The following is a 16,839-nucleotide window of genomic DNA, read 5'->3' as shown; positions in this document are numbered from 1 at the left end:
AGAACGAGGAATGAAGTTGCATAATATACCTAATGCATAGAAAAATTATAGTCGTTCGTAAACAAAAATGCACTTTTTGCATTATCAACTTTGCACCGGGGCGGGAGCTCTGGCAGAAGCTACCCGCTACGCGCAATTCAATAAGTTGCTGATGTATATACACTCAAGTTTGTAGTATAAATCAAGCCGGTCAAACCGGTTCGGGATTCTGAGGATACTCTAGCACAAATGCAAAAACCAATTCAGATGCTCAAGCGGTAGTTTATTTGATTTGAGTATGACACGTTTGTTCAGTAAAACCAAACGAAATTTTATTCGAATCGATAAGAATCAGTTTTTGCATTTGAGCCGGAATTGTAGCAAAAACCAGACAGAATTCGGAATCAAATTTCGGATGGGTTTAATTAGGTGGTTTCTGTATTTGAATTGGATTTTTAAATTTCGTAATAAAAATCAGCTGTAATATGAAGATTCTAAATTTCTTTTAAATAAATTGAGAAATTCCATAAACTATAGAACAATCAAGGGGTTACACCAAACCACAAATGCCTCTTAAAATAAATATTTTTATTGTGAAAAGTACCAGATCTCATTACGTTCTAGCTATAGTGATTACAACCATACTGTAGTAAATTTTTGTTTACATTATTTACTATTTATAGTTAGAAATGCTATATTTTTGCAGAAACGCACATAGTACATTTGACTATTCTACTTGAAAATTTTTGTTGAATGTACCAGAACCTTGAAAATGTAGAACATACCATAAATAATTTTCATTTTAATATATATGTATGTTCTACCACATTCATATGGTGCATTAATTTTCATTTAACCCTTGATATAATAAAAATTACCATGCTTTTTTTGCAGTGTATACTGATACATATGAAGAATATGGGTGGGGGATAAGTTGTTCCAGTGCGCTTGCTGTTTGATCCATTTGAGCATTTGGTCATATAAATGATATTTGCCGTTCTTAAATCGAACGGTTTTTGGTTCGATTGGAAGTTGATTTCACTCACCGACGAACAGAAGCATGGTTTTGGGAATATTTTATTTTTGAAATTACTTCCCTTCCTACACTGAGAAATAAAAATATGCATAGTTAGCATACTTTTTATTCCCGTCTCTTTTCTTCTGCGGTGATTTTTATGCATTTTCATGCATATACTTCTAGTAAGCATTCAATGAGTGGATAGACCGAATATGTCCAATGCATAAAATTTACAGCAGAAGAAACGAGAGGCAGATAGAAAAGTATGCTATCGATGCATAAATAAAATTCTGCGTGTACACTAAACTTAAAAGTAATTCATCGCAGTTTCGTATCATTTTATGATTTAGTTAACTTTAATTTGTTTGTGCCAAATTTTCGAAGCCGACAAGCTTTTTCTTTAGTTTAATAGAAATGTCAAGCATAAACGGCATTATAAAGGCATCGCTGACTACCGCTTACGGCTTACAACTACAGGGTTTGTATAGCTTCATATACCCATATACGGTCTATTTTAATGCTTAATGCTTGTAATGCTTATAAACATTCGAAAAGCTTGTATAAAACTTATAAACATTTGTAAAGCTGCTATGCAGCTTATAAACATTTGTAAAGCCCATATAAAGCTTATAAACATCGGACAGCTCTTATATAGTCAACATGCTGCTTACTTTAGTGCTTACTGGTTTGTTGGGTTGTCTTATGAAAATTTTCAGTGATCTTTACACACAGAAAAAAAATGGTGGTAAAAATAAGAGTTTTTCACTCTTAGCAAAAAAGAACCAACGCATACTCTTAGTTTGAAAATAAAACTTTTATTTTGAATGCTATTCTTCATTAGCTTAAAAGGAAAACTTTTATTTTGATTATTATTCTTGATTAATTTAAAAGTTTTACTTTCAACCTGATAGTAGGCGTTAGTTGTTTTTTGCTAAGAGCGGAACACTCTTACTTTTACCAATATTTTTTTTCTGTGTGTATGAATTTCGATTGGTCAGTTATATGATTTTTTTTATAAATTTCATTTATTACTTTTTAACGACATTCAACTAGCTAGAGTAGGGAAAGTTATAAACATTTAGTGCCATAGTACTCAAGTGAGAACAAGGATGTGAAATATACAGATCAGAAAACTAGAAATGGCAGGGTTATTGGAAACAGGCTTTAATCTTACGGGCTAATCTTTTGTCTTCTGCTGGAAGGAGTCGAGCTAAGGCAGTATAACTATGAATCACCCAATTCTACCAACATGTCTCCTACACGCAGAAAAATTAAGCATATTTATATCAAAAATATGTGTTATTGAACACTATCATTTATTGTTTATTACTTCAAACAACAAACGTATTGGTCTGACAATATTTTTTTATTGCAACAACAATAAATTTTTGCTTTCAATAAAAACTGTGTTTAATTTCAGTAATTTTGTTTTAATTTCAATAAAATTTTTAATAATACTTATGGGTTATGGAACAATAACTTTTTTCTATTGAAACAATAAATAAATTTTATTGAATTCAATAAATAAATTTATTGTCTCCCGACCAATAATTTTCTTTATTGAATTTAATCCATATTTTTTTTGAACCTACAAATCTTTTTTCTGCGTGTACCACTCCAGCAGAAGACAATAGATTAGCTCGTAAGATTTTAAGCCTGTTTCTAATGACCCTGCCACTTCTAGTTTTCCGATCTGTACATTTCACATCCTTGTTCTTCCTTGAGTACTATGGAACTAAATTTTCTTAACGTTCCTTACTCAGTAATCTCTAGCTGATTGAAAGTCAAAAAGCTAGTATTAATAAAAAAGCAAAAAATTATAAAATTCATGCAATATATTTTTTGTGTCCTTGATGATTTTACAAACGTTTTAAAACTGCAGTGGGGATGTTATAGAATCGCTCTTCTGACAGCTGGTACACCTTTCCGCCTTATTGGCTGCACCTTGCAGACCTGGTTCCCGCCAATGTTGATATATGTACTGGACTGATACAGTGGCGTCTGACCTGACAGATTTACTGGGTGTGATCGGCCCGGAGGAGGTCATCGCTGCACTCGATAGCATCAGGTCGATATCCTTGCTTGCGTATTTGGAATCTTCCTATGTGCCGAGCAGGGTTGCCGCTTTACCTAGCGAAGAAAATGAGAATTTTGGTAAAATTATATGCAACAACAAAAAAGTTCTTAGACAGATAAGCTAATAAAAATAGAACTCACCCTTCGACGCCTTAGTGTTGTAGTAGTTTTGAACAAAATCATCGGGATAGTTGCTTAATGCCCGCTGCGAGAGCTATTGATTGCTCTGCGATCCTGCAACGTCACTAGGTGGGATATATGGCTATTGTTGCGATTGTTGTAGCTGCTGCTGGGTAACGTAATTTTACAGACTGTTTGTACTACCGCTGATACTGATGGAACTGGAAGTGTTTCATTGTGTTGTTGTCGATATTGTAGATGTATGGTTGCTGCTGCTGCCAGTACCGTCTTTACGCATAGGCACACTGGGCCAGGGGCCCAACTTAGGATGAATATAGAATCATAGTTCCAAAAAATACTAGCACTTAATTGTTTATAACTTTTTAACGTGCGGGGTAACAATGGATCAGTTGCTCGGATTCACACATTGCACCTTATCCCATGTGATTTTTAGAGAGTATCAGACAATCAACCGGAGTGATGGTAGCGATAGGGAACGAGGCACTACATGATCAAGATGGTATTGGACCAATTCGAACGTCAATCCAACATTTTGATTCAAGTTTCAAATCATTTTGAGTAAAAACAATGAATTATTTCCTACAATGCTAGTTTAATCTAGTCTACACATACACAGCCAATACATGTAGGAATCCTGGAAAATTGCAAACTTTCACGTACAATTTTTCTTGTCAGTATTAATGTTTGTGGTACATATGGTATGTGACACAATCATTAAAACGGCCAGGCCAACTGCACAGCGTACAGAATGAAGATGATTCAAAATTATACGGCAATCAAATTATTCATTTAATGAAGAATTCAATCAACGAATCATTTTGAACCTTGAATAAGGAAGAAACGTGGGCAACCGTAGCGACCGTTTTAATTTCATGGGATTTGGTAAATCGATGGGATGGGACAGAGGTATTTAGTCCTGCCCTGGCTAATGATCCTAGATTATAACGCCTTTACTCGCTTCAATGAAATGTTTTCTACAATACGTATATAAAGTTCGAAAGGCACCAGGAGCGGCAACAAGGTGGCAAAATTTTCACAAGGAAGCTGTACAGAAAGTGGAAGAAGAAGATGTCGAAATTCGGTACACAGTCCTTATTTGGCAAGCAATCCGCGCATGTGGAAAATTTTAATTTCTTCATCACATCAGGGATTGTGAATGGACAAATCTTCATGAAAACCTCTAAAAATGACTCCTGGACTTTTTTTTATTCAATTCGTTTATTTGATAGGCGCAAATGTGTTAGCTTGGCGATGCCAAACTCGTGGATATCTTAAAACTAGGAGGTTACAATGTTAAAATATTTTTTTTATAGAAGAGGATAATTTTTATAGCTATCTTAAAACTAGAAATTCAATGCTATATATAACGGTGGGTTACAATAGTCTGTTTGATTTTTTTGCAGCTATCTTAAAACTAGGAATCCAGTTTAATTCTCCTGCTGGACTTCTTGAGATTTCACGATACTTTCGCGGCCAGATTAGGCATTTTCCACTATGCCGTCGTAGTCTGGTACAGAATCAATTATGTTATTTTTGTACGACACTTCGCCTTATCAAAAATATTTTAGGCCGTCAGAATCAGGAATCAGTAGTCGAGAATTTGTGCCTCACGGCCACGTGCATTCGATGTGTTTCCTATTTCGAATGTTTTACATTACTGGTGTTGAAATGAATTTTTTTGTAACTTAAATTTTTATTCATTTATGTTTGGGTTTACATTTTGTATAATTTTGCAGTAAAAGTGATATAGCATTTGCTTTGCGTATTTGATGAGCTTCGATGGTAGATGATTGCATTTCTGTTTGTGGCTGATTATGAATGAACTGCTAATAGTTGTGGTAGTGAATTGTTGAAATGAATTGTGTTGTTCATATTAATAGGTTCGAGTAATTTCGAAAGTTGAAAAGGCTAATTATTGTTATTTTTTTCTTTCTGTCTCCTTCTGCATTGAGTGCTTATCACCGACAGCAGACTATACCATCAAAACCCTAGACTTGCCACTTAACTACCGGCGCCGTCTTTGAGATACTATTTCGTTGAATTTGAAAATAAGTATTTGTTTGCTATCTTCGCCTCTCCGAACCGTTCACTATAAAAGAACGCACAAAACTTCTGTTAAAATATATTACAAAAATCTACCGGTAATTTGTGTATGAAGAGGCACTATTACAAAGAATCCTGTAGCGAAAAATACGAATATCTAAAAAGAATGAACCTCGAATCACGCAGTTAGATTCGACATAATATCGATTGATTTCAATGGCTGTAATATTCAATATTATCATCTGTAAGTGCCGTTGAATTATGATTGAAAAAAGTTTGGCTTTTTTTAAAGTTGGGAATTGACTTTTTCCAACTGCATCGTATCAGGAACAGTAAGAAAATGAGAACAACTTTGTACGAATCAATGTAACTTTTGTAAATCAACAAGTTGAATTTTATTGGCATATTGCTAAATATTTTTCTTAGGTTTTCATAATGTCAGGACAATTATTGTATGCATCGTCGAAATTGTAGAGTTGACGTTTAACTCTCCTTACTAAATCATTCCTCATTATTGACGGAGGCACTCTTCAGCCCCAAACAACGTCTTACAACTATGAAGATCAGATTATATCATATGGGGTGGGAATAGCGCAACTGGTAAGTCCATTACACTGTACGCAGCTCACTTGAGTTCGAACTCCCATAACCACATATAGTATGTTATGCTCTTTGTCACTTTCGGTAAGATTGGTTAGAGATGCAAACATTTCTTTAAGATCTATCAAAATCATCTTCTGTTTTTCGACGGTACCTGGACATTTACAACGTCACCTATAGTGATGGAAATCTAAATTTTTTTCTCGATATATTTTGATTTTTTTCTCGATATATTTTGATACCTACAGGGGGTTCCCTGCGACTGAGTGTGTACTGGATTGTTATTGCATTTGGCTTATCGTGTTGAGATTCCGTTGGAGATGTTTCTGTGTTTGATCGGAAGCAATAGTAGGGCCATGTTTACTTCCACTGCTTCCGATGCCACTATTGGTAATTCCGGAAGTGGCCACTGAAGAAGAGAGACTATATAAAACGGTATTACAAGATTTCAACATTCCTGGAACTAAATCTATTATTATTGGGGTTTTAATTTCGACTCCTTCAACTATTGGGGCATGTGCTGGCACTTTGAAATCATCCTGCCGATGTAGTGGAATTTTTCACATTCACACTACCGCCGCTGATATTCTTTTCGACCAACTCACATCTTAACGCCGACGAAGCTCCGTAACTTGGCTTATCTACCAAACCCATGTCGTCATTATCGTCGTCGTCCTCGATGAAATCCGCCCTGCTTAGACTATGATCGCTGAACAGATCCTGATTCTTATTTATTATGTCAACGGCCGACTCGAAGCCCATTCCGACCGTGGACACTGATTGCTTTTACTGACACTGACCACCCTGAACTGGATAATCACCGGTTCGGACTGTGCGTCGACCGTAGTTTGGTACGTTGCAGTTACTGAGAAGGGAGAATTTTAATTGTTGAAGAATGAACTATCAAATGCAATTGCAAAACGTATACAAGTTAAGCACCATATTAGATACTGCTGGGTGTTTTTCTAGATCAGAAACCCAAACTTACCTTGCTCAAATTAAACCGTTCCCGTGCTTGATTACCCCGTATACGCACCTGTACACCACTTTTCGCTTTATTGTACCATCTTCCCACCGGTTTGTCCCGTAAAGCGTTTTGTTTGATGGTGGCCGCTTCCGTTCGCAGCTGCGTCAGGAAACTTTACCGGCTTACACGTCAGTACGACTGAATCGTTCAGGCCGCACTGCGGCACTGGCAGTATTTTTTCCACTGCAGGATGACTGGAACCAGTAGATCTTGGTCTTCCCGAACTGGTAGTGCTGCTTATTGAGGTCCATCGTATTCATAATGTCCTGCACGTCCTTCTTCGAACTGACCAGCTCCTTAGGCAGCACCCGGATAGAATTTTACAATATAACTATGTTTCAGCTAGTCGAGAAACTTAGCAGACCAGAAGTCGCAACAGATTTTTATTTTGGCTAGAAGAAACAAACGGAATAATACCAAACAAGTTTTGTGAGCCTTGCACATTTGCAGTGTTGCTTGTGACCCGAAGCATGGTTGCTAGTTGAATTGTTTTCACTGAATGAAGATGGCGTCTCTTTGTTATTCTAGTCTCTTTAGTATAAACTATAGTATAGTTGTATCCGCAGGAGTGGTAATTTGCAGCAGCAATCCCACATTAGACCAAGAACAATTGCGATTGCAAGCGGATCCAAAACATGTTTGCATAATTTGGTCAACGACACGACTTGAAACTTCATGAAATCTTTTGAAGAGAAAGTGTGCGAGTAATTTACCGCCAGTTACCAGTTCATTGAGTCGCCCCTCGATACGACCAAAAAATATTTTTTTCAGCAACACTTTTTGTTTATTTTATTTTCTGTTGCTGTATAGCAACCATTTTATGTTTACAGGTAGCGTTCTTTCGTTCGATGTGGAAGGAAAGACAAGCTTTGAAATCCCGCTGAATCGTTTCCCAGTGTAATGCCGGAAAGAACGAAGTTACAGTCGAATTTCACCGGAACGATGAAGCTCCGGTGAATTTGATGGAAATGCGGTTCCACATTCCAACAGCGGAATCGGCTGAAATTGACCCTGTCGAAGCATTCCAGGAGCAGGTGATGAGACAGGCTTCCGTAATTTCTGCGTCTGGTGACGCCGGTGACGCAATTGCTATATTCCGAGAGATACATTGCCTGACACCGCGCGGTCGCTACGACATTAAAGTATTCCAGAGCTTTTTCCAGCTGCACGGTAAGACGTATGATTTTAAGATTCCGACGTCGTCGGTGCTGCGGTTGTTCCTGCTGCCGCATAAGGACAACCGGCAAATGTTTTTCGTCATTTCGTTGGATCCACCGACAAAGCAGGGTCAAACTCGTTACCACTTTCTGGTGACGCTATTCCAGATGGACGAGGAAACAAACATCGAATTACCCTTCACCGAGGAGGAATTGAAGGAAAAGTATGAGGATAAACTTACTAAAGAGCTCGCTGGACCGGTGTACGAAGTACTCGGAAAGATTATGAAAGTCATCATAAACCGAAAGTTGACCGGACCGGGAACTTTTATCGGGTGAGCTTGGCTTTATTTGAATCCCAATCCCTAACGGCTTAAGTCGGGCTAATTTAATTTAAATATATTTTGCCTCGTTTTCAGTCATTCGGGAACTCCTGCAATTGGATGTTCTTTCAAGGCAGCTGCAGGTTATCTCTACCCACTGGAACGAGGATTCATCTACGTCCACAAGCCACCGGTTCACATTCGTTTCGAGGAAATCACATCGGTGAACTTTGCTCGCAGTGGTGGCTCCACTCGAAGTTTTGATTTTGAAATCGAGCTAAAAGCAGGCAACATCTACACGTTCAGCAGTATCGAGAAGGAAGAGTACGGGAAACTGTTCGATTTCATCTCGTCCAAGAAATTGCACGTGAAGAACACTGGAAAAGATGGGAAAAGCAACTACAAGGAGGACTTTGCCGATTCGGATAATGAGGCTGAACCGGATGCCTATCTGGCGAGGGTAAAGGCCGAAGCAAAGGAGCGAGATGATGACGATGACGATGATGATTCGGAAGAATCGACCGATGAGGACTTCAACCCGAACCAGGCAGAATCGGATGTGGCGGACGAGTTTGATTCAAATGTGGAATCTACCTCCGATGACGACTCGGATGATGCTGGTAGCGACCGGCTACGGCCTTTATGATGTGGTTGAACGCAAGTCGGGAGAAGATAAAGAAGGACAATCCGGGAATCTCCGTCACCGAAATTGCCAAAAAGGGTTGTGAGATGTGGAAGGATTTGAAGGACAAGCATGAATGGGAACAGAAAGCAGCCTAGGCAAAGGAGGAGTATGCAGAAGCATTGAAAGCCTACAAGGAAGCAGGAGGCGATGGTGGCAGCGGAGCAAGCGAAGATGATGGTGGAAAAGCGACCAAGAAGCGCAAGAAGGAAGCAAGTTCCCCCAAGAAACCTGCTTCGGCTACGGCAATGAAGGGAAGCGGCTTCAAGAGTAAGGAGTACATCTCCGGCGATGACTCCAGTAGCAGCGGTGACGATGACAATAAGATAAACATAAAACCCGCAAACAAATTCCATTAGCCATACTTATGAAATACATAATCGTCTAATGGAATCAATATTGTGCAGGTTCATAAGTCCTGACTTAAGAAATTCTTAAGCCTTTTTTCATCAGTGTAGTGTAACTGTGCTCGAAATGTTTTATTTGATTATTTTTATTCAACAGAAATCTGAAAAATCCGACTCGGAACCTGAATCAGAAGCGTCGGCAAGTGAATCCGCCGAGGAAGAGGAGGAAGCGGATGAAGCAAGCAGCGACTAAAGTAAACTATCGGGAGCGAAAAATGGATTCTCTTTGACCTAAATATTCTCACGTTTGCACAGTTGGATAATACATAAGTGCGTAATAGACACCAAGACAATTCAATGTAAAAGCGCAGTTTTATTTACGTTTCCGCACTTTTAGTCGCACTTATTATGTGCGCAATGCGCTATAACAACTTTAAAGTTAAACTTAAATGTTTCTGTAACGGAATTTTCGGCATGCTTTCCCTCGCGTAACTTTTCCAGTACGTCTACTAAAGATATGCTGGCTTCACTGATGACATTAAGATGTTTCGCATCCGACATGTCAGTGACTTTATTCCAAACACTCTTAACATACTCTGGTGTAACATCATCATCGATTGATGTACGGAGAATTGATCCTTTTCCCCTAACAAAATGGACCTATGTGGCCCAACCAGCTGCACTTTCAATTATTGCCCCCGTATTCTGACAGGATTGATGACACAGATAAGCAACGACCGGAGCAATTAATTTAGGTTCTGAAAATCAAAGAAAAAATGAATTTACTTCGCCAGTTTTAAATTCAATGAAACTCACTAAGCTCATTGAACAAAACCTCTGGAAGTATTCCCTCGGTCATCCTTGACGCAGCCGTTGGAACGATTACATTGCATTGAATGTTATTTTTAGCTCCCTCGATTGCGACTGTGTTGGCTAACCCGACCAATCCTAGTTTGGCGGCACTATAATTGGCTTGGTCGAAATTTCCATAGACACCGGAGTTGCTGGATGTCATAATTATTCGACCATAGTTGTTTTTTCATGATCGCCCAGGCAGCTCGCGTCGTTAGGAAACTACCTTTCAAGTGCACATCATGAATAAGATTCCAGTCCTCATCGGAAATGCGAGCAAGACTCTTGTCTCGCAAAATTCCAGCATTGTTAATCAAAACATCAACACGGCCAAATGCTTCCACTGCAGTCTGAATAATTTTATCCCCATCCACTACGGAGTTGTAATCTGGAACCGCGGTTCCGCCAGCCGCTCGGATTTCCTGTACCACATTATCGGCTGCATTCGATTTGCCCTGACCGTGAAAATTGCCACCCAAATCATTCACCACAACCTTTGCACCGCGGGAACCGAACAGCAAGGCATATTCGCGACCTAGACCAGCACCGGCACCGGTAACGACCACCACTCGGCCATCGTAGCGCAGTTGATTCTCGTTAGCTGATACCATTTTCTCTCCGCACCCAAGCTGATTGACTTCTGGAATGAGCAAATTCGGCGCCGGGAAGCTTATTTGTTCACCAATAATCATAAAATTAATTTTAAAGAATTGAAGATTCCAACCAGTTTATTTATAGTCACAATATTGTAACCATGGGTTACTGTTATTAGAAAAAAAATATAACAACAGATTCGTCAGAGCTGCTAGTTTCATGAATATTTTAAGCAAACATCAAATTTGACATTTCCAGTTACCTGAGTCACTGAGGGGTAGTCAGATTTGAGATACAGTTTCGGAATGCAAGTGTCTAGTCGTGTCGTTGATTTGGTATTCGTCACCCTCATGCTGAATTTGGTCCTCCCATCAAACCATACCATTTTCTCTTTAGCGTTTCTAAACATAACTTTTATCTAATTTTTTTTATTTTATAACAATACTTCCTTAAAAACAATGCCACATAATGCAAAACTTTTACGATTGACAACTCTCTTGTTCGTTTGGAATGACATTGACAGTTAAATTGAAATTCCAAACGAAACATGGCGTCTCTTTGTTATTCTAGTCTCTTTATTATAAACTACTATATTAGAGGTTTAAATTAAAAAGGTTTTACCAGTGAATTTTGGTAGACAATGTATCATGGTTGACTTGAATATAATTCCCGTCATTTGTTGTATGTACATTTCGACATAGAGGCATGGTATTTCTTACTCTTTTATGGTAGTATAATGGTAATTTTTACTAAGCCTCTAATTACATCCAATTGTTTGAATTACCATATGCATGGTTATTTTGAAAATCGATATCTGGTTGAAATTACTTTTGTTGTTTACCAGGGTATAGTACTAGTAATAGTAATATAGTTCATACTGAGAGTATTTCATTTCTTTTAGTTGAAATAATAGCTACAAGTTTTTTCTTGCGATGTTTATTAAAGTAGGCTTTAACAATTCACCTGATAGTTTTTATGATTATATAAATCTTCTTTCCTGTACTCTCTATATCTCAATATATTTTCGTCGGGCTGTAAAATAAATCAATGAGAAATTTGTTTTAATTCTTTTTTAATGCGAATCATCAGTATATTAGTACTTGCCGATGATGCATAGCGGATCATCACTGATTTCACATGATTTGCTTGCATTCGAATAATTTGCACTTTGGGAAACACAACAAAAAAGCCTAAAAGCATGCAAATGCATGTATGAGGAAAATGATTTTTAACAGTTTGGTTGACAGCTATAATGTACAAGCACTAGCAGTCCCCAATTAATAACCATGTTTATTGTAATTTATAAAATACATCGTGTTCAGTTAAAACAGTGTAAAACTTACCATTATTACCATGTTCATAGTAATAAATAAAAGTTTAAATAACTACAGAAAAATCGAGACCAAATGCATAGCAAAATCTACAGTTTTAGTAGTTATAGGAATCGTGATTATATCAAATATGCAAAGCAGTAAAAACTACCATGAGTATTTCTTAAAACCAAATCGTAGTTTTAAGCATTTTCTGGTAGTTTGATGATTATGTCTGGTAAATTCTACCATTTCTCGACAAACATATGATTACGGCTTAAAAGCCAACTGTCAAAATCCACTTTGAATGGAAATTCCAGACAAACCGTTACTGGTCGAACACATTTCACAACAGTTTATGAAAGAGAAAACTTTTCTCTTTCGTTTACTACCAACATATGTGATTGGCGTGTAACGGTTTGTCCGGAATTTTCATTCAAAGTGGATTGTAATAGTTGGCTTTTAGGCCGTAATCATATGTTTGTCGAGATTTATTGAAAATAGTTTTTTTCTACCATGACCATATGGTTATCACTACCATGTATTTCTTTTCAGTGTAATGTAATTTTGGTATCAACTGTGGTTGTACAGTGAGCTGTGTGCTTTTGCTGTCGCATTCAGGGATGCCAGATTTGCAGACAAGTCTGCAAATTCGCAGACTTTTAATTTAAGCTGCAGATATTTTCGATGACGCAGATATTTGCAGATTTTCTAGTTTGGTTGCAGATATTTGCAGATTTTTTAGTTTTGTTGCAGATATTTGCAGATTTTTGAATATAAAGGCTTTTGGTTACACTAGCTTTCCTGACATTTTTTGTTCTTCCCAGACTTTTAAAATTATTATTGCAGACATTTGAAAAAAGTACCTGGCATCTCTGGTCGCATTAACGAACGTGAAAAGCTGTGTGCGAAATGGCGGAGGACAGTGGCAGTAAAAAAATCACGATTACCGTGAAAACTCCTAAGGATAAAAAGACCATTGAAATAGGAGAAAATGCTGAGATCAAAGAGGTAAGCAGGACAAATGTTTATCGTTTACCGGAATAGCGATTTGTAACGAAATTTTTTAATCGAACGTCGGCAACAAACATGACTTTCGGAAATCGAATAAAAACATGGAACATCAAATTGAAAATGACTCATACCATCGCACCTTGGGTAGGTGTGTGTGGTCCTAGTAAAATACACGTAATACGTTACCGCTTGCATGAATGAAGCTGCTGACGGTGGCTCTGGAAAATTTTACTAGAAATTCAAGGCAAATTCGTTTATTTTTTTTGCTTTTTTTGGGGGAATATGCCATAATCATTTAACGTAATTAAAAATAAACTTTCTGTTTTTTCGTTAAGCTTCGTGCTACTGTTGCTGAGAAATTTGAATCCGACCCGGATCTAGTATGTCTGATTTTTGCCGGGAAGATCATGAAAGACACGGATACAATGAAGACTCACAACATTAAAGACGGCCTTACCGTACATCTGGTAATTAAGGCTGCACCTAGAAGCGAGCCTGAAGGACCCCGTCGTCCACCTGCTGATGTTAGCCAGACACCGTTTGGGCTGAACCAGCTTGGTGGATTAAGTGCACTTGGAGCTCTCGGTGGCAATCAGACAAATTTTATGGATTTGCAATCAAGAATGCAACACGAGTTGCTGGGTAACCCAGAGTTGATGCGAACCGTTTTGGACAATCCGTTAGTTCAGCAAATGATGAATAATCCGGACACAATGCGCCAGCTCATTACATCTAATCCGCAGATGCAGGATTTGATGCAGCGTAATCCTGAAATTTCACACATGCTAAATAATCCAGAACTGTTACGTCAGACCATGGAGTTAGCTCGCAATCCTTCTATGTTGCAAGAATTGATGAGGTCTCATGATCGTGCCATGTCTAATTTAGAAAGTGTACCAGGAGGGTATAGCGCTTTGCAGCGAATTTATCGAGACATTCAAGAACCGATGTTGAACGCAACATCACGGAACCCCTTCTCGGGAACTGCGGACTCTGGTAGTTCCGGTAAGTAAACATAGATGTTTGACGTAACATGCTGTATGTTTTTTTTGCGTTTATTGTAGAAAATCCGCAACAAGGAACGGAAAACCGAAACCCACTACCAAATCCCTGGGGCGGAGCCCAAAGTGGAAACAATCAATCGGCAGATAATCCACCACCAAACATACTGAACACACCGACTATGCAGAGTTTGTTGCAGCAAATGGGAGAAAATCCGTCATTAATGTCAAACATGATGAACGCGCCTTACACTCGGAACATGCTCGAAGCATTATCAGCTGATCCCAATATGGCTGCGAATGTAACACAACACCACATTTTTAGTGTACTTCTCTTAGCTTTCTGTGTTTCTAATTTTAGTTGATGAGTCAAAATCCAATATTGGCTAATAATCCAGCACTTCAAGAGCAAATGCGCACGATGATGCCACAGTTTTTACAGCAGCTCCAAAACCCAGAAGTGCAGCAGATGATGTCAAATCCGCAAGCCCTTGATGCTATATTACAGATTCAGCAAGGAATGGAGCAATTACGTTCGGTTGCACCCGGGTTAGTTAACACAATGGGTATTCCTCCTCCTCCTCCGGGTGGATCGAACACAACTTCTGGCACTGGAAGCACTACAACTAGCAGCAATACGACCACTCAGCCGAATCAAGCGCTGTTTTCAGATTTCATGTCGCGTATGATCAACGGCATGGGTACCAGCTCTAACCCGAATGTCCCTCCTGAAGAACGCTACCGCTCGCAACTTGAGCAACTTGCTTCGATGGGGTTTGTAAATCGCGAAGCCAATCTTCAAGGTGCTTTCAGTATTTTCTGCATATTGACATCTTTGACACTATATTTTTATTACAGCTCTTATTGCTTCGTTTGGAGATATAAACGGGGCAGTTGAAAGGCTTTTGGCCCTGGGCCAGCTATCCCTGAGTTAACGTGTTTGATGGTTGAATAAGAATATCCCCGTAATAATTTGACGATAGACAGCAAACACACTCGAACATGCTATAGGACGATTAGTTGCATCTAATAACAAAAGTCAGCTATAAATTGTATCTTGATTCCATTCGTTCGCTAGTTGCCGGAAGGAAGAAAAAGGCAACTTAGGTTTACAAATTTAAAAACGAGATTTTTAAGTGGCTTAGTGAAATGTTAACCCTCTTAAGACGTATGTTTTCCGTTTAATTTCACTATAATAGTGTCATGGTGGAATTAAGCGGAAGACAATTGATTTGAGAGGTTTAACTTTGTTTTGTATTATGCTATATTTAGCAAATGCATTAAAAAAAAATTGCTAGGCCATTTTCGAGGAAATGTAAATCATATGAAGAGGTCCTCAAACATACTATAAGGTCTCGTAAATAAGTAGATGCACTGGATGGGATTCTATCTGTATCCAATAATCCGACATTTCCAATTCTATATGTGTGTGTATCAGAATAAACCAATCAAATTGCCGTTCAACTAAAATTGTAGAAACAGCAGTGTAGAAATCAAAGGCAAAATCCAATAAAATGTACTATTTTAGTCATTCAATAACAACATACAAAGACACTCCTTGATATCTTGTAGATTAGACGGTGGTATAGCGAAAGGCAAATTTATTCATGAGGTCGAATAAAAATGAGAAAAAAATTACTGTTTCGCCATTTTGTGCTAACAGATTTATTCATTCAAACAAAAGTATGTAATAAAATCCGGTAAAAGCTGGTGTTAAGAGAAATGTTTCTTTACAATCGAATAGAACATTGGTTATCTTGAATCTGGGACGGGATGTGCGAGTACGAAAAAACTTAACGTCGAATGCGGCCAGTCCGTTTAAAATGTGTGAGTCAGACAGCCTTAGACTGCATTATCACGGATCGCTTTTTCGAATGAATCTGGTTACTTTTAAGAATATACACGCTTGAATAACTTAGAGTAAAACAACGTTCCGAGACGAATAGTGCTCGAGAGTAGTTCCTCCGGTTGCTGAGAGTGTCAAGCTTTATTAACTGACAACGCTTTTCGAAGCTCAACAACTTATCAAAAGGCGGCATGAGTTTTTAAAAAGTATAAAGTTAAACAAGCTTATTGTGTATTACGACGGTTTGATTTTTCAAACGAATGCGGTTCGATCGATGCCGACTCGTGTCGTTATACTGAGAATGCAAATCACATTCGTTCGAAAAGTGATCCGTTGTAATGCAGAATAAGCTTAATAATAATGTTATGACTAATCTACTCTACCATGAAGTTATTTTTCGGATGACAGGATTCGTAGGTACTGTTTCATTGGACACAGAAACTCGAAAATAGATTTTTATGCATTCTTACGTATATTTAAATCTTATTTCATTCGCAGCTCCATGTACACTAGGTTGATATGCAATAACTACACATTAAAAGGTATCATTCAACACCGAATCAGCCCTTTTGCCTTTCTCAACAGAAAGGTATTGCAATTGCTCTGAAAACCGACTTTTAACGGAGTCCCGGAAGGCCGAGCGACATATACCATTCGATTCAGTTCGTCGAGTTCGGCAAATGTCTGTGTGTATGTATGTATGTGTGTGTGTGGGTGTGTGCGTGTGTGTACGCGAACACAATCTCACTGGTCTCAGAGACGGCTGAACCGATTTTCACAAACTTAGTCCCAAATGAAAGGTGCAACGTTCCCATAGGCTGCTATTGAA

At 38.3% G+C, this 16,839-nt stretch overlaps 1 protein-coding gene and 2 pseudogenes across 1 annotated transcript; 2 read left to right on the top strand and 1 right to left on the bottom strand.

The window, feature by feature from the left end:
* The first annotated feature begins 7,567 nt into the window (after window positions 1-7,567).
* LOC131683357 (FACT complex subunit Ssrp1-like) lies at window positions 7,568-9,746 on the top strand (annotated as a pseudogene).
* Window positions 9,747-11,154, bottom strand: LOC131683358 (peroxisomal multifunctional enzyme type 2-like; annotated as a pseudogene).
* Window positions 11,155-13,027: 1,873 nt separating this feature from the next.
* On the top strand, window positions 13,028-15,887 carry LOC131683356 (ubiquilin-1). Its single transcript, XM_058965269.1, has 5 exons — window positions 13,028-13,160; window positions 13,499-14,168; window positions 14,228-14,466; window positions 14,526-14,967; window positions 15,023-15,887. The coding sequence occupies exons 1-5, from the start codon at window positions 13,062-13,064 to the stop codon at window positions 15,097-15,099; spliced, it is 1,527 nt and encodes a 508-aa protein (XP_058821252.1). The 5' UTR covers window positions 13,028-13,061; the 3' UTR covers window positions 15,100-15,887.
* The last annotated feature ends 952 nt before the right edge of the window (window positions 15,888-16,839 follow it).

Source organism: Topomyia yanbarensis, chromosome 2, assembly GCF_030247195.1.
Source record: "Topomyia yanbarensis strain Yona2022 chromosome 2, ASM3024719v1, whole genome shotgun sequence".
In the NCBI taxonomy this organism is placed as follows: Eukaryota; Metazoa; Arthropoda; class Insecta; order Diptera; family Culicidae; genus Topomyia; species Topomyia yanbarensis.
This window is presented reverse-complemented; position numbering and strand designations above follow the sequence as displayed.

Excerpts from the sequence above, each read along its gene's own strand:
- LOC131683356 (XM_058965269.1), top strand. The coding sequence starts at position 13,062 with ATGGCGGAGGACAGTGGCAGTAAAAAAATCACGATTACCGTGAAAACT. Across the intron at positions 14,467-14,525 it reads ATCCCAATATGGCTGCGAAT|TTGATGAGTCAAAATCCAAT; the intron begins GTAACACAACAC and ends TTCTAATTTTAG. Across the intron at positions 14,968-15,022 it reads TCGCGAAGCCAATCTTCAAG|CTCTTATTGCTTCGTTTGGA; the intron begins GTGCTTTCAGTA and ends TTTTTATTACAG.